We start from the raw sequence: 18,563 nt of genomic DNA on the forward strand, positions 1-18,563 counted from the left end.
AGTGAAGGACAGTGTAGAGACAGTGTCGGGACAGCCAGGAGTCAGTGCGGAGACAGTGAGGGGACAGTGATGAGGCAGCAAGGGGTCGGTGTGGCAAGTGTGGGACAGTGTGACAACATGGTGGGGACTGTGAGGGGACAGTGAGGGGACATGGTGAGGACACTGTGGGGACAGCATGGTGACAGCGAGGGGACGACATGGGGATGGCCTGGCCCACCTTGTAGAGGGTGACGGTGGCGCTGTAGCACACGCTGAGCAGGAAGAGCGTGATGAAGATGGAAATGGTGGTCCACAGCCCGTCCAGCTCCCCGTCCTGGGCCTCGGCACAGCTCTCATCCAGGACCATCTCTGCACAGGGAGGGGGTGGTCAGTGCTGTGACTGCCCGAGGGGGCTAGGCAGGGTCAGCGGGGCCCCCGGGGGTGATTCTGTCTGTGGCAGAGTGGGTGGGGCAGGTGGGATCCCTCAGATGGGCTAGGTCAGTGGTGCCCTGAGGTCAGTCTCTGTGCTGTGACCTCAGTCCCCCATTCCTCCAGCCAGGACTCTGAGTCACCCAGTGACCCAGGTCTCACCACTGACCCAGGTCTCAGCCAGGCCAGTGGGGGACTAACTCTCTCCTCTGCTCTGCCCTGTGCTGGGCCCCCCGGGGAGAAGGCGCCGGGCCTTGCAGGATGGAGGCTCATGCCTGGCCTCCTCTCTCCCAGGGACCAGGCCCCGAGGACGGGAGGGTCAGCAGAGCCTGTGGGCAGCTTGGCCCCTATCCCTGGGAAGGGCCGAGATAGGATTGAATGTGTTCCGAGTGCATGAGCCCTGGAGTGCTGGGGACATCTGGGTGTGGGGGTTTCTGTGTGTTAGGGTGGGGGTTTCTGCCCCAGGGAAGCAGAGGGCTGCTTGCCAGAGCTGGTCAGTGTGGTCAGTGTGGTCATTGTGAGGATGAGCATTGGGCAGCCCGTGGGGCATGGGAGGAGGTGGGGACCAGTTGGTGCCCAGGCTGAGAGTTCAGGAGAGCAGGCTCTGTGCTCTGTTGGGCATGTGCAGGTTGCCCTTATGTGAAGCCCCAGTGTGTAAGGCCAGCTCTGTGTGCGTGTTTGTGCACACACGTGTGCATGTGTGTGGAGCTGGTGTGTGGGCTGGCACTGCTCAGTGAGAGGGGCTTGTTTTCAATGGGTCTGGGCCCAGTGCCCACATGGCCATCAGGGACAGTCCTTCCCTGGGCACTCAAGGCCACCTGCCTCTTTGGGGACCTAGAATGAGTGTCCCCACGAGTGGACAGGCCTGGCCCCAGGCAGGACAAGGTCAGGCAGAGCCCCTCACCTGAGGGAGGGTGGGGGCCTGATCTTGGAGTGCCCGAGGGCAAAGGAGGGCCTGTCCCCACTCCACGGGCCCTCAAGCCTCTCGTGAGGGCCAGAGCCACCAGGCAGAGCTCTCAAGTGACCCAGTGGACAGGGATCCTGGGGGACAAGGATGGGCCGTGTTCCCACAGCTCGGGCTCCTACAGAGGAGGGACGCCCTCAAGTGCATTTCCCTGAGGGACTCTGGAGGGGCTTCTCCTGTTCCCTGGCCACCCTCCAGCCCCGAGCTGCTGCTGGCAGGAGGGCGGCCCAGAGGAGCTGCCACCTCTGATGAGGCCTGCACCCCACTCGGCCGCCCCTCTAGCACTCCTTGGAGGCCAGCACAGCCTGCAGCTTGGGTCTGGCCTAATTGCGACCCACTCTTTCCCCTAATGGCCTCAGAGCCCAGCTGCCCTGCAGGCAGGCCGGACCAAGCGCTGGAGCTCTGCCTCAGAAAGAACCACGACCGCGTTGCAGGGTCCCAGGGCCATGCTGGGTGCTTTATTTCATGCTGGGTGCCCGGGAAGCTATGTACACAGTGGTCGGGGCTCAGGTGTCCTCGCGGGACCCAGAGAGCCTGCGGTGAAGGAGGGACCGCTTGCTGGGTGCCGGCGTGTGGCTCATTTACCCAGAGACTCGGAGATGTCTGTCTTCGTGAAGTGATTGTGGAGAGCCTCATGCATCACCGCACACGTGAATGACTCTCCCTGCTGCCACCTGCTTGTCTCCAAGGAGAGCTTGCTGTACAGGAAGTAGGACCCGTCGCCGTCCAGCTGGGCCGGGGTGGTGCTGTACTTGCCCTCTAGCTCCGGCCACCTGTTGCTCTGCCACTCGACACTGATGTCAGGTGGGTAGAAGTCTTTGACCAGGCAGGTCACGCTGACCTTGCTCTTGGCCAGCTCGTCTGGGTGTGGGGGCAGCACATATACCTGCGGAACCCGGGAAGGTCCTGTGGGGTAGGGGTCAGCACAGTCACTCCCTGGGTGGCCTCCCGGGCCCCTCCCCGTGCCCGTCTGCCGTGCCCTCACCTTTGCCTCTCGAGATGGCCCTCGAGATGGGTTGTGGGACTCCTACGTTGGTGACGCTACACTTGAACTCTTTTCCACTCAGCCAGTCCTGGTGCTGGATGGGGAGGACGCTGACCACGCGGTAGGTGCTGTTGAACTGCGCCTCCCTCTGCTTCGTGATGGCCGAGTGTACCTCCGTGTTGTCCACATACCAGGAGAACTGGACATCGGGGTATTGATCGCTCAAGTTTACCACCACGCAAGTGACCACGGGCGTTCGGGAGATCATGAGTGCGTCCTTGGGATTCGGGGGGAAGATGAAGACGGAAGGCCCTCCTAGGAATTTAGAATGTGACGTGGGAGACATGGTGACGGGGGATCAGTTCCTGAGCGGGCCTCCTCTTGGGCCCTTGTCCCCCATGGGCCAAGCCTGTGCTTGGCCACCTCCTGGGGGTAGAGGAGGAGGTTTGGCTGACTCACCTGTGTACGGGGGACACTGGGGCTTGGGGACCGATGGGATGGGGATAACGCCCTCTGCAGAGAGAACACACGGGGGTTACACGGGCTGAAAGGAGACGGCCTTGGGGTGAGCTGACGTCCGGGCCTGGTTTTGGCAGCTCTGACACCAGTGCCACCTTGTGGGCCCAGGGTTTGGGTTAGGGCTGTCAAGCCAGCTCCCACTCTGGGCATGGCAGAAATGCCCAGAGGATCCCTGCTTTTGCTCGGCAGGCCTCTCCTGCTGTCCTGGGGTCCAGGCAGGAGGGCAGAGCCTGGCCTGTCTTGCAGGGAATGCCCTCCCTGCGTCCCCTCCTCTCACCGATTCTCTTGTCCACCTTGGTGCTGCTGGCCGGGTGGGCTACGTTGCAGATGTAGGTCTCGCTGGTCCAGGTGCTGGCAGGCACGGTCACCATGCTGCTGAGGGCGTAGAGCCCCGAAGACTGCAGGACGGATGGGAAGGTGTGCACCCCGCTGGTCAGGGCGCCCGAGTTCCAGGACACGGTCACCGGCTCTGGGTAGTAATCAGAGACCAGGCAGCCCAGGGCAACCGTGGCGTCAGACGTGATCCCACAGCTGGGGGTCAGCTGGAAGACCTTCGGGGCGGTGGTGGAGGCTGTAAGAGAGGAGGCGTGTGACCATCAGGGCCTGCCCCTGCGACGGTCCGGGCAGGGTGTCAGGTACCCAGGCCTGGGGCACCACTGAGCCCAGCGCCCGCGTGCTTGCAGAGAGTCTGAGGACTACATGCCCTGAGTGGCTCCCTTTCATGAGGGCGGGTGCCTCTGCAGCCACGTGCCAGGGACTGATCACCTGGGCAGCACTGGATGCCCACTTGGAATAGAGCCCCCTGGGGCCCCTGTCCCTTCTCCCTGCTCAGGCCTTCTGCAGGTGGCCCGTTTGACTGAGCCCTCTGTCAGAGCTCTGACCAGTGACCCCTGCTCCTGGTTGGCTTCTGATGGACCCCAATCCCCTGTCCTGTGGCCCCAGCCTGGTCCAGCCCTGGGCGATGGGGCATCTCTTCAGGTGTGGTGGGACCCTGGCCCGCACTCTCCCTGTTGCCTCCCCTCCCCAGGTGGCTTTGCTATGGTCTGTCTCTGCTCGCCAGGCCACGTGTCTTCTCTGTCAGCTCCGCAGCCACAGCACCAGGAGTACTTGTCCCCGAAGCTCCCCTGATCCTGACCAGTGCCCTGTTTGTGCATTGGACCCCATCCCTGTCCTGAACCCCATCCCTTCCCTGGATCCCGTCTCTGGGAGTCTCCTCGTCCCCCTCCCCTCCTGTGCCTGTGGGCCCCCAGCCCAGACTCCTGCATCTGCCTCAGGGCCCCCCTCCCCAGTCAGGTCCTCCTGGCCCGGCTTCCTGAGCTCACCTCCAGACCCTCCCTGCCAGCGCCGCCTGCCCTCCGCCCTCCCTGCTCTTGGGCCTGTCCAGCTCCTTGCTCACTGCAGAACCCTCCTCCAGCCGTGGTCCTTCCCCAGCACAGCCGGCCCCTGGGCACAGGCGGGAGCTGTGTATTGCCCTTGGCGTTCCTCTCCTCTAGGTGCCAGCCTCCCCAGGACCCCGTGTGGGCCAGGGTGCTCCCTCTATCCGTAACACCCAGGCCTGTCCTGTCCCCTCTGACCGAGGCCTGTCTGCTCAGCCCCAGGGCCCTGCCTGGCCTCTCCCCATGCTGGCAGCCGCAGCTCAGACCCCAATGGGGGCCTCGCTCTTCCTTCTGCCGGGACCCCTGCCTTGTGTCACCCCACACTGCTTCCGCACGTCTACTTCTCCTGTCCAGTGTCCCCACAAGCTCCAGAACAGGTGTCCCTGGACCCGAGAACTGTATCCGATCTGGTCCTCTCAGGGATGCTCCCGGCCCCTTCACTCCTAGACTCCTTCCATCCCAGGGCCTCCCCTCCATCCAACTCAACAGGCACCTGGCAATTCAACCAACTCAACTCTCCTCCCTGCGCAGCCAGCTTCACCTGAGCCCTGGGAGCCTCCAGCGGTCCCTGCTCCCTGTACCCCTCAGGTCCCACTGGGTGAGGGCTCTGTTTAGCTCAGGCCCAGAGCCCTTCATCCCCTAAAGTCTTGGGCAGCCCTGTGCCCCTCCAGCCCTTGTGCTGGCCTCTGCTCACCTGTAGCTGCTCTGCCTGTTCCCCTGGAGCTCCTGGGCAGCCCCTTGCCCCATCAGCCCACCCATCTGCCCAAGATCACCTGCCAAGCTCTGCCAGAACCCCAGAGCTCCTGGGCTGACCCCTGCCCCGCTCTTTCCTCCCAGCCCTCTGCTCACCTTCCAAGCTCTCCCTGTCCCCCGGGGCTTCAGGGCTGTCCCCAGCCCCTCCTGACGTCCCAGCCCCCTGCTCATGCTTACCTGCTTTGCTTACTCCCTCGGAGGTCCTGGGCTGCCCCAGCGCCTCCAACCGTCCCAGGCCCAGGCTCACCTGTAGCTGCTCTGCCGGCTCCCCTGGAGCTCCTGGGCAGCCCCCTGCCCCTCCAGCCCTCCCACCTGCCCCTGCTCACCTGTAGCTGCTCTGCCTGCTCCTTCAGAGCTCCTGGACAGTCCCCAGCCTCTCCTGCCCTCCAGGGCCCCTGTTGACCTGTAGCTGCTCTGTCAACTCCCCTGGAGCTCCCGGACATTGCCCAGCTCAACTGTAGCTGCTCTGTCTGCTCCCCCGGAGCTCCTGGGGAGGCCCTGGCGCCTCCGGGCCGCCAGGCACCTGCTCACCTGTAGCTGCTCTGCCCGCCCCCTCGCAGCTCTTGGGCAGCCCCCTGCCCCTCCTGGCCTCCCAGGCCCCTGCTGACCAATACCTGCACTGTCTGTTCCCCTGGAGCTCCTGGGCAACCCCCTGTGCCTCCAGCCCTTCCAGCCCCCTGCACACATGCCAAGCCCTACGTGCCATACCTGCGGAACTCCTGGGCTTTGCCCTGCCCCTCCTAACCTCTCAGCCTCCTGCACACCTATAGCTGCTCTGCCTGCTCCCCCGTACCTCCTGGGGTAGACTTCTGCTCCCTTGTGCCCTCCTACCTTCCCCTGCTCACCTGTAGCTGTTCTGCCCCTCATCCCTGGAGCTCCAGGTCCACAGCAGGCCCCTCTCCGCCCTGACCTACAATCCCTTTCCCACAGCGCAGGGCCCTGAGCTCAGCCCCAGGCTGCTGGGTCAGCCCAGGGCTGCCTCTGCCCCTCCTGCATCTCCCAGCGCCCTGGGCCCAGGTTCACCCTCCCATCCTGGGCTCATTTCTTTCCCAGCACTGGGCTTTGCCTCCTGGAGCCACCATGTGCCCACCCTCTCTCTGGCTAACTCTCCCCTGGCAGAGCCCCAACCTGCCCTGGTCCCCTCCTGGAGGAGCTCTGGGCTCTAGCTGGGCCTCACCCTCTACTTGTGCCTCCCGGCCCTCAGAAGCTCCGTCTGGAAGTCCCCTCCGGTCCGTGTTCCCTCCATTGCTGGGGCAGCTGCACTCATTCCCCAGCACCCAGCCCTGCAACCCTGGCTCCTGCTCCGGACCCTCACTGCCTGGGTCCCGACGCCCATCCCGTAGCCACTGAGCTCCTGCCCAGCCCTGTGCAGTCTGAGTTCTGAGCACACGGGTGCATCCACTGGCCCCTCGGGCTCTACTCCTGGCTCACCTGCTGCCCTCGGTCCTGGCTGTAGCCTAGGACCCCACGGCCGTCACGTCTGTCCCTGCCCTGGGGCTTGAGCTGGCTCCTTGGTGTGGACAGGACCCTTAGGCCACCTGGAGGTCCTCTTCCTCCCCTGCTCTGAGCCAGCCCCTCTCTGTGCTCAGACCCATCTGTGCATCCTGGCGTCCATGCTGCAGCAGCTCAGCTCCTGGCTGGTCCTGCCCTCAGCACAGCTGGCCAAGCGCAGCCCTCGGGCTTCTGGCCTCCAGGCCATCAAGTTCCTCAAGGGTGACCTCGTTTGACCTCCAGTGTGTCCAGCTCTGTTGGCGTGGGCGCGCCCTGCCTGTGGCTGCATGGTGCCTGCGTTCGGTCGGCACTGTGGCCTGTGGGCAGCCTGCCCTCCCCTGCGCTGGCTCAGCTGCTTGAGCCCCTCGGAGTCGTCCCTGGGTGCCTGGGCTCTCCTTACAGCTGCGGTGGTTCCACGGCCCCCACTGCACTCCCGTCCCCCTGCTGCGTGGAACCCCCTCTTCGAGGGTCGGGGCTGTGGGAGCCGCTCCCCAGCAGATGAGCCAGGGCCTCCGAGGAGCCCTCGCCTCTCTCTGCTCTGGCCCCGGGCACATTGCCCTCTGCCCTGCTTCCTAGGAATTCACGGCTGGTTCTCGGAGGTGTGAAGGACCTCCCCAAGCCCTGCAAGGACTAAGAACCAGACTGAAAGCAGGGGCACCGCTTGCTTCCTGAAGTTCTCTTTTCTTCTGGGTAGTTTCTGTCTTAGAGAGCCTGGGGGGAGTACCTCCGAGGCAGAGGCTGCCTCACGTGGGTGCGTGGGAGTGGGCGGGGGGTGGTGCCTGGGGCCCAGTGGAGAGTGCAGCAAGCCCGGGCTCACGTGCCTGTCTTCTCTTTCTCCCTCCCACAGTCATTGTACCCGATGGCCCCAACACAGTCAGGGGTACCTGGGCCTCTCGTCTGAACCCTCTGGTCCCCACACCCCAGAGAACACCTCCCCCTGCCCCGGTCAGCATGCAGTGTGGACACAGGCTGACCTGCTCACAGCCCGCAGCCCAGCCCACGGCCTCATCCTGTCCTCCCGCCACGACGGCCCCCCGAGTAGAAAGCTGTCTTCCTCTGGGTCCCTGCTGCTTCCCTCCATCCCTCTCTGGCTCCATCCGTGGCTGGATCTCTGACTCACAGGTGGAGCAGCACCCGGGGTCCGAGGGAAGCTGTTCTCCCAGCCACAGCTGTCCTCTGGGGACAGACAGAAGTTATGAGTAAGGACAGAGTCCACGGTGGTCACTGGCGTCCAAAGGTCTCCTCCGTCTGAGAGATGGCGTGCTGTCCTTGTCCTCCCATGTGGGGGCCGAGACCCAGCCATCTGTGTGTGGGGGGACGCGGACCCTCAGTGTCTCACGTCTTGCAGTGCCGCGGCTCACCCCATGCCCCATGTGCACCCCTGGGCCGTCCCGTCTCTTCCACGTCAGGCCTTGTATCAAGGATCCCCGGGTGGCATGGTGCCCACCCTTGAATTGCCAGGGGCCAGGAAAGTGACTGGGGATGGCCAGGCATGGCTGCAATCAATGCTCGGTGGGCAGGGGCTTGTGCCGTGGCCCCTTAGTTGGGCCGAGAGCAGACTCCGAGGCTCTAGGAAGTGAACCTTCTGTGAGGCCCCCTCACAGGTAGAAGGCCCTCGCACCCTATGGTGTGGGCAGCATCCTTTGACCATGGGTGTCTGCAGAGCCACACTACATACTCCAATGCTCTCCTCCGGGTCCCTCTGCCTCCCCTACTGTCAGGTCCTCGCTTTCCACAGTTGGGGTTTCTCAGAGCACTGCCCACATCCGGGTCCCATATCCTGTCCGGTGGTTCATGGGTGTGCTGTGGACCGCCCCACAGCGAGCGGCGTCTGCAGCTACTCTGCTGGTTTGCTCCTGCATTGGCGGCCTGCAGGCAGCACTGGGCTCTGTGGGCGGAGGCACTCCTCTCTGCTCCACTCACATCAATGAGGGTCTGGAGGGCTCTGCCTGGAGTCTGGCACCTGGGCTGGGTGGGCGCCCTTGTTCCCCTCTATCTTCCTGATCCTTCCGTGGGGATTCCCCACGCTGAGCGGTGCCCGGGCCTGACTCCCAGGAGGAGCCCTGTCTCCTTAGGTCCTGCTCTCAGAGACCCAGCAGTGGTCCCTCAGTGGCCCTGTCCCCTTGGAGGCCGTCACTGAAGCCTCCGGGGGTCCAGGGAGGGAAGCAAACCCCAGCTCTTCATAGGGCATGGCCAGGTGTGGAGGAGCCTGTGGTCCTGGGAATGTTACTGTGCATACTCACAAATCGCCGTCGGCGGCATCCTTGGTGAAGGGAGTGCCCTCTGGTCCCTCTGGCACGAATTCATGATAATGCACCACACACTCCCGGCTGCTCTGGCCCGGCCTCCTCTCCATGGCGCCCAGGCAGTTTTGCCATCTCTCCCATGGAAGGCAGCCACCCTCGAGTTCACTCCTCAGACAAATGGTCACCGGCTCTGCACGCTGTGAGCATCGCTGTCGTTACCTAAGAAGCACATTCATCTATGTAATTTCTGGTCTGGAAATGTTGATGCAATAATCCATAATCAATCTATTAATCAAAACTGGGGTGAGTTTATTATATGAGCCAATCTGAGGTCCAAATAGTGAGCGACGACAACCTTGACCAAGGAGGGCAGTACTCTGAAGAAGTGGGGTGTGCAGCGTGCTTATATCCCGTCTTGGAACAAGGGCCATACATCACATATGACAGGAGTATCTCTTTTACTACAGTCACAAGATGCTTTGCTAGCACGGCAGGTCAAGTATCACAATATGGCACAGTAGGTCAGTAATGAATCCTCAGATTCTGGGAAGAAATGCTCATCAGTAAGAAATGTCAAAAGGGGCAGGATAATTTTAAGGGCATCATTCTTGCTTTGGGACATTGTAAATGTTTGCAGCAGATGTACAATGCATGCTCGAAAGGCCATATCAGGTCTTTCCAGAAAAAATAAGATCCAGCCTGATTAGTTTAAAGCAAATGGCTTCGTCATATACCTCAATATTTTAACTTTTCATATTGCTTTCATTGATTCATTATTCCCCCCATTGATCGATAATGTTTTTATAGAAAACATTGATGATGTAAGTATTGTCCCTTGGTGCTATGGTGATTGCTGAGTGTCCTGGTCCGTCATGTCCCTCAGTGCTAGGCTTGTATGTCCTTGACGTGCCCAGTTATGACCATTGGCGGGAAATAGTCGGATATAGTGGATGAGCATAGAGGTATACAATTACAGGGAAGCATTCCATAGGTTATGTAAGTTTTCAGTAGGTTTAGATTGTCACACAAACGTTGTACCTATGCTTTTACCTGACTCATGATGCTGCATGTGCCTAACTATAGAACAGTTACACTAACAGTCTGATAATTCAAAACTTGAAAGGATTATTTGAAAAATGAGTTCTTAGGCATAGTCTTATGAGAAGGAAATTCATCCAGGGTTGTAAGATCAATCAATCACCTCAAGTGGCTGAGCAGCCATTACTCTAGCCTGCATGCCAGTCTTACAACACTGAGTAAAGGAAAGAGTAATTAGTTTGCATATTATGATTAATAGAAGAATTCCAAGGAGTAACAGACACAGGAATTGCAATTCAGATTTCAAGAGGGCACCCAACCTGAAGGGAGCCAACTACGCAAAACAAACCTGGATGCAGGATCGCTTAAGGCATTCACCTGCTTTTCCAAGTGCTTTAGCAGAGAGGACACATTGGAAGACTCATCAGGTCCAAAAATGCAGCGTTCAGTTTGAATGAGTGCACATGTCCCACCTTGGGATGCTGTTAGACTATCTAAGGCCATTCTAATTGGAAGACAGCCCTCCCCACTAAAGACATTTGCATATTTAATAAGGCTATTCCTACCTGACTTTCATTGAGGGAAGTTTGACTAAATTTAGTCAGAGCCTCTACGTGATATGACATCTTGTAGCCCAAGGAAGCAGCAAATATAGCCGCTGGTGGTCATACCAGTGAACACTGATGGAGTCCATCTGGCCTTACTGGGAGGAACATTGAGAACAGCTGTTAGCTCAGGGCGACTCCTTCCCTGCCTCCAAAGGAAGTCCAGGGTGCAGTGTCCCAGCCATCCAGGCAGGAGCCAAGATTAGAGGTTTGTTCCACACAACCACTGAGTTCCATTAGGAGCCACCCAAGGAACGCCCAGCATTGAGACCAGTGTATTTGAAAGCATTCATGTACTTTGAATATGGTAGTATTGTGACATGACTTGGGGGATATCCATCCCATATTTGTGTAAAGTCTCCCATAGTTCTCACTGTAATATCTGGTTCATTTGCAAATTATTGGTATAATTGGATCGTCTGAGTACCAGAGAAAGAGTGGCTGTGCCCTGTATCATTAATAGTTTGGGGTATTAGCCATGTTTAAAGGACCATAATTAGTAATATTCGACCAACTGCTAACTCTGGAACCAGATCTTTCTCTCATAATAATCTTCTTTAAAGCTTTGCAATCCATATCTTGAAAGAGAGAAACCCTCTAAGGTAACCCAGATGTACCACAAAGGGGAAGCGGGCCACCTATCCAGCAATTGAACAGATTTTTGTGTGTTACAAAGGAATGTGAGCATTGTAAGACATTGCCATCAGAGGCCCATTCAGAAGTGGATTGAAATAACAAACATACTATCAGGAAAACTTAACTGGCATTTTTATCGTTAATTAAAAGGTTTTGTAATTAGGCTATAATCTGGCTTATAGAGCTGGGTGGGGAGCAAATATTGTGATAGGTAAAACTGTCAGGCAATCTAGAAATTGATTATTGTACTAATTACAGAGTGTTCAAACATTACAAAGGTGTAAATGAGGAGATACAGGTTAGGAATAGAGGCTTGGTCCAAGTCTTGTCACAGTTGTCTACAACAGATGAGTCTTCTCAGCCTGGTTTGGAGACGTTTTTCTTGGTCAGTTGAAGTTGAGTGTCATAAATAGGAGCTGAAATCAACTCAGGTGGAAAAGTCCATTTTTTTAATTGAGAACTGTGAATCCACGAGTCTACGCATCTTAATTTTGCCATGTGAGATTGTTTAAGAGTACCTGGTATGGTGCTTTCCAACCGGACTGCAAAGGGTCTTTTATCTGATGACTTTTCCAATAAAGAAAAGGTGCATGTAGTAGCTCAGGATGCTTAAGGTCTTTATCTCTTGGGAGCTTTGTCTTCTGCTGTGAAAGGAATCAGCTACCAACTTTTCAATTCTTTTAAGTGTCTGAACGAAACCTTGACAATAATACAAGATATCTCCCTTGAGCAAAGTTGGTTCATACATTCCCTCTTCTAATTGCATAGGTCATCCTGTTATTGTTTCAAAAGGAGGCAGGTGATGTTTCCCAAAGTGTGTAGATCTAAGACTGGGGAGCACTAGCAGAGGTGCTTCTGTCCCTGAGAGATGAAATGCTTCTGAAAGCTTTGCCATTTGAATTTTGAATGTGCCTTCAGTAAAATGTTGCATTATTGGGCCAAATGTCACAACTAGATTTCATTATTTGTCTAGTGACATGAGTTCCCCGGTCACTGTGTAACTCAGTAGGAATTTCCCAAACAGGAGCTATCCTTTGCAATAATAATTTATCTGCTGATAAAGCCATTGCTCTTCTACAAGGAAAATCCCCAACTCAATGTGAGAACAAACAGATCATCACTAAGACATTTACATCCTGGTGATGGTGGCATCTGAACAAAGTCCAATGGCCATACCTCAGAGGGTCCCTTAGGAAGGGGAAAGTTTTTTTGTGACCCAGGAAGTGTTGTCCCTGGATTATGCTCTGTGCACACTGCACAACGAGCATGGCTTTATGAGCCACGGTGGGAGAAAGTTTCCAAAAGTATTGTTTTCCCCATGAAATCTTGTTTTCCCGTGCTCAATGGATAATTGATGCTTATTCTGGAGCAGTGGCAATTGTGCTCCAATAGGCACTATGGATTTTTTATCAGGCCTGAAGCCCGTCTGTGTGGTTGTGTGAAAATTTTTGTTTTTGTTGTCATTCTGTTTCTCTTCTTCCATGATTTCTTGGGGCTGTAGGTGGAAATCCTTTACTGGGACAGCAGAGTTAACAGAAAGTAGTGGGCATTCTTGAGGCTGTACAGGATGTCCAGCCTGGTAATGGCCATGCTCATTTTCTACACAAGACACATTTGTAAGCCAAATTAGATATAAAATGCAGTTGTGGCCATTTTCCTCCTGTGGTGCTGGCTGCAAGGCAGCAGAGTTAAGACAATGAATAGAATTACAAGTGATAACACTATACAGGACATATTAGAGATTATTTTTGATAAATTTCATGTAATTTCTAAAACGCTTATATTAATCACTTATATGTTCACAAGGATATTCCTAAAAGAGCTTAGCGTGACTTATTTGACAGTGCTTCCCATATAATTAACATACCAAATAAGGTTAGTTAATTTAGTATGTCCTTCTTTATAGAAGAGAGAATAAGTTGTTTGAGAAGTCCCAGAGGCCCACCAGAATTTCTCAAGGTTACTTTCAGGTCAGAATAAAGACTTGATTGGGCCCGCCCAGTGGCATAGCGGTTAAGTTCACATGTTCCACTTTGGTGGCCTGGGGTTCACACGTTTGTATCCCGGGCGTGGAGCTAGGCACTGCTTATTAAACCATGCTGTCGCAGGCATCCCGCATATAAAACAGTAGAGGAAGATGGGCATGGATGTTAGCTCAGGGCCAATCTTCCTTAGAAAAAAGAGGAGGACTGGTGGCTGATGTTAGCTCACGGCTAATCATCCTCAAAAATAAAAAAGAAAAGAAAAGAAAGAAAAGGAAAGAAAAAAACACAATTTAGAACTTGAATTTAGGGGAAGCTTGTCAAAAATAGCAAATGGTTTTAACACACTTGGTCAAATAGGATCATAGGTCACTGGGAAACAATGCTCAGCTATCCATTTAACCAAGGTGGCAATTAAGGATTTTGAGGCAAAGATAGAAAATTAAATAGTTGTAAGAAAGACCTTAGTTGCTCTGATTAAAAACATGGTAGAGGCTGTACAAAAAATTTATTTTGATTAGACATAAAATCCTTACCTTTCTTGTACACTGCTCAAAAGTAATTAAAGGGGCTGGCCCGGTGGTGCAGTGGTTAAGTGCACACATTCCGCTTCTTGGCAGCCCGAGGTTTACCGGTTCAGATCCCGGGTGCGGACATGGCACCACGTGGCACGCCATGCTGTGGTAGGTGTCCCACATATAAAGTAGAGGAAGATGGGCTTGGATGTTAGCTCAGGGTCAGGCTTACTCAGCAAAAAGAGGAGGACTGGCAATAGTTAGCTCAGGGCTAATCTTCCTCAAAAAAAGAAAGTAATTAAAAATCTTTCATGATCTCTTTATCAAGAGCCAACTAAAAGTCCTAGAAAGTGATCCTTTTAAGAGAAAGAAAACCAAATTCTAATTTTTTCACCAGCTTACTTTTAATATTAAAACTTGTTCACTTAATTAAGTTCATTTTAGTCTTAGCCAAATTGACCTTGCACAAGACTCTTTCTTCAGGATTCCCTTCGACAAACCTTCTGAGACTTGGCCTTTTCATTCAGAATTTGTCCCATGCCTTCTTTCCTCCTTCCTAGTACCTTAGGACAAATTTATGTTTCCTACGAAAACAAACAAAAATATTTCCGTTCCTTATATCTTTACTGAAAACATACATCCGGCTTTCCTTAACTCTTTCTTTAAAAGGATTTTTGGAGACCTCATCAAGATGGCTTCATAAGCAGACTCTGAACTCATCTGCTGCCATGAACACAACCAGGTTACAACTATTTTTGGAAAAATTACCCTGGATAGAAAACTGAAAACTGGATAAAAACAACCCCCACAACAAGGGCCAATCCCAACTAAGGTGGAAGAGGCAGAAATTCCTGCTGGAGAGAAAAAAGCCACCTTCAGGAGCAGCGGAGTTTCTCAGCCGGCCAGGCGGGAGCCACCCTAAGGTATGCAGCTCTCTCTGGAGGAATGAGGTCTGGCTCGGGGGCCGATATTGCTATAAGCATCCTTCAGACTCAGGGCAACTGAGACGAGGGTCTTACTATCTGGCTTCACTGGCTATTAACTGCAGTGGGGGTACTCCCAGCAAAGCTATCAGACAAAAGCCGAAAAGGCCTGCATCTTAAAGGGCCCATGCACAAACTCACCTGTCTCAGCAACCTAAAATCACCAGAGAGAAGGCTGATAGTCCTTTGGTGAAAAGAGACTCACCTGGTGGGCTCTAGGGGCATCTTGGTGAGAGGAGGGACCTCTCTGGAGACTGAAACATTGGTGGGGGCCATTGTTCTCACCTGGTGCAGGTGTCTTGACACAGATTCTGGCAGACACCATTGAGGTTCTTCCCCTGGCCTGTTAGCCCAGGGATCTGCCACACACACTGGAGCTCAGATTTAATCCTGTTCAGCCAGGGCAGGCAGCCTGCCCTAGGGACAGGCCCCGCCCAACAGAAAACCCTCAGGCTACTTGTCAGTCTGCATTTACTGGGTGCCTTGATCCTCTACAGGCAGGTGAGTGGGGATGGGGCTGTGTGAGGACCAGGTGAACTGTGGGGGGCACTAGTGGAGAGGTGGGGGCCTCTGCAGTGGGGTGTTGGGGTACGTTCCATGGGGTTGGGAAGTGTGCATGGACCAGGACTGTGTTGACAGTGTGTCTGGTCCTGTGGGAGGTGAGGCTTATCTCTGGCAGAAGACCTGTGCTTCAGAAATAGCCATAAAAAGGATCAGTCCCACCTTCCAAAGCCTGAAACAATTGAGTGCTCCTGTGCCTAGGGCCAGGCCCACTCAGCTGCACTCCTAAGAGAACTGGCAACAGCCTTCCAGGTCTGAGGCCTATAGCAACTGTAAGCCCCTAAGCCTTGCAGCCAGCTACACTGGGCACCTATGTAATTAATAGGAAAACTACAATAGGAGTGTGCTGATAGACTTTGTAGCCAATGGTGCTGAGGCTCCCCAAACCGGATTTGCAAACAGCTGGCCAGGGAAGGAAAGACTTGACTCGTGCATTAACAGCAACCCCGCCACAGCAGAAGGACACAAGAAGCCCACAAAGGGGTCACTCCTGGATCTTTTGGACTGGTGATGAGAGGGAAGCACACTGCTGGGCTTCAAAAGACATCTCTTACATAAGGCCAGTTCTCCAAGGTCAGGAGACATATCCAACTCACCTAATGCATAGATATAAGCACAGAGAAAGAGGCATAGTGAGGAGACAAAGGAATACATTCCCAGCAAGGGAACAGGACAAAAACCCAGAAATAGGACTAAATGAAACAGAAATAAGTGACCTAGCTGACAAAGAGTTCAAACAAAATCTCATCAGGATGCTCACAGATATTGGGAGAAGACTGGATGAACACAGTGAGCTCACCAACAAAGAACTGGAAAATATAAAAAAGAACCAATCAGAAATGAAGAATACAGTAGTGGAAATGAAAAATTCACTAGAGGGACTCAGTAGCAGAGTAAAAGATACGGAAGAATGGATCGGCAAGTTAGATGAAAGACTAGGGGAAATCACCCAAGCTGAACAGAAAAAAGTATTAGAGAGAATGAGAACAGTCTAAGGGAACTCTGGGACAATATCAAGCTCGCCAACATTCAGATTATAGGTGTCCCAGAAGGAGAAGAAAGAGACAAAGGGGGGGAAAATTTATTTGAAGAAATAATAGATGAAAATTTTCCTAATCTAAGGAAGGAAACAGACATGCAAGTACAAGAAGCACAGAGAGCTCCAAAGAAGATAAGCCCAAAGAGGCCCACACCAAGACACATTATGATTAAAATGTCCAAAATTAAAGAAAGAGAGAGAATCCTAAAAGCAGCAAGAGGAAGGCAACAAGTGATGTACAAAGGAAAGCCCATAAGCCTATCAGCGGACTTCTCAGCCGAAACCCTGCAGGTGAGAATAAAATGGCATGGCGTATTTAAGGTGCTAACGGAAAAAACCTACAGCCAAGAATACTCTATCTATCAAGGTTGTTATTCAGAGCGGAAGGAGAGATAAAGAGCATCCCAGACAAGCAAAAACTAAAGGAGTTTATCACCAAGAAACCAGTTCTACAAGAAATGCTGAAGGGACTTATTTAAGTGGGAAAGTGATGACCACAAATAGGGATAAAAAACTTATCCCCCCCCTCCCCAAAGAAAACCCAGGAAATAAAGTTACTGGTAAAGGTAAAAATGTAGTAAAGGTAGCAGATCAACCATCTGTGAAGATAATATGAAGGTTAAAAGACAAAGGTACTCAAAGTACCTATTTCAACGATAAGAGGCTAATGGATAGACACACACAAAATAAGAGATTATATATGATTTCAAAAACATAAAATGTGGGAGGAGGGGAGTGAAAAAGTAGAGCTTTTAGAGAGGGATCAAGCTAAAGAGTCTATCAACTCGATATAGACTGTTATATTCATAGAATATTATTTTGGATTCTCATGGTAATCACAAATCGGAAACCTATAATAAGTAAGCATAAAAGTAAGACAAAAGAAATCAAACATATTACTAAAGGAAGCCATCAAACCACAAGGGCAGAGAGCAAGTGAAAAGGAACAGAAGAGAGAAGAACTACTAAAACACCCAGGAAAAAAAAGTAACAAAATGGCAATAAATATATATTTATAAATAGCTACTTTAAATGTCAATGGACTAAATGCTCCAATCAAAAGGCATAGGTTGCCAATTGGATAAAAAAACAAGACCTATATATATGCTGCATCCAAGAGACACACTTCAGACCTAAAGACACTCACAAACTGAAAGTGAAAGGATGGAAAAAGATATTCCATGCAAATGACAAAAAAAAAAAAAAAAAAAAGAAAGAAAGAAAGCGGGAGCAGCAATACTGATATCATACAAAATAGACTTTAAAACAAAAACTGTAACAAGAGACAAAGAAGGGCACTACATAATGGTACAGGGAATAATCCAACAAGAAAATATAACACTTGTAAATATCTCTGCACCCAACATAGGAGCACCTAAATATATAAAGAAATTATTAACAGGCATAAAAGGAGAAATAGACAGTAACACAATAATAGTAGGGGACTTTAACACTACACTTACATCAATGGATAGATCATGCAAACAGAAGATCCATAAGGAAACAGTGGCCTTAAATGACACATTTGACCAGATCGACTCAGTGCATATATAGAATATTCCATCCCAAAACCACAGAATACATATTCTTTTCAAATGCACATGGAACATTCTCCAGGATTGATCACATATTAGGCCACAAAGCTAGTCTCAATAAATTTAAGAAGATTGAAATAATACCATGCATCGTTTCTGACCACAAAGGTATGAAACTAGAAATCAACTACAGGAAGAAAGCCAGGAAACCCACAAAAATGTGGAGAGTAAACAAAATGCTATTGAACAATGATTGGGTCAATGAAGAAATCAAAGGAGAAATCAAAAAATTCCTGGAGACAAATGAAAATGAAAATATGACATGCCAAAATCTATGGGATACAGCAAAAGCGGTTCTAAGAGGGAAGCTTATAGCAATTCAGGCCTACCTCAATGTGAAGAAAAATCCCAAATGAACAATCTAACAGCACATCTAAAGGTACTGGAAAAAGAAGAATAAGCAAATCCAAAAACCAGCAGAAGGAAGGAAATAATAAAAATCAGAGTAGAAATAAATGAAATAGAGACTCAAAAAGCAGTAGCAAAAATCAGTGAAACCAAGAGCTGTTTCTTTGAAAAGATAAACAGAACTGACAAGCCCTTAGCTAGACTCACCAAGAAAAAAAGAGAGAAGGCTCAAATAACTAAAATCAGAAATGAAAGAGGAGAAATTACAACAGACTCCTCAGGAATATAAAAGATAATAAGAGAATACTATGAAAAGCTATATGCCAACAAATTGAATAATACAGAAGAAATGGATGAATTCTTAGACTCATACAACCTTCCAAGCTGGACCAAGAAGAAGTACAGAATTTGAAAAGACCAATCACCAGTAAGGAGATTGAAACAGCAATGAAAAACCTCCCAAAAAATAAAATTCCAGGACCAGAGGGCTTCCCTAGAGAATTTGACCAAACGTTCAAA

General features: G+C 52.1%; 2 gene segments (V, D, J or C); both read right to left on the reverse strand.

The window, feature by feature from the left end:
• LOC102149846 (immunoglobulin gamma-1 heavy chain-like) overlaps positions 1 to 18,563 on the reverse strand; it is a 172,383-nt gene that overhangs the window by 64,638 nt on the left and 89,182 nt on the right.
• LOC138915094 (immunoglobulin heavy constant gamma 4-like) lies at positions 1,801 to 7,895 on the reverse strand. The segment is given in 5 exon segments: positions 1,801 to 2,278; positions 2,358 to 2,672; positions 2,817 to 2,870; positions 3,154 to 3,447; positions 6,437 to 7,895. Coding segments are annotated over 4 exon segments (792 nt in total).

This window comes from Equus caballus, chromosome 24 (assembly GCF_041296265.1).
Source record: "Equus caballus isolate H_3958 breed thoroughbred chromosome 24, TB-T2T, whole genome shotgun sequence".
NCBI lineage: Eukaryota > Metazoa > Chordata > Mammalia > Perissodactyla > Equidae > Equus > Equus caballus.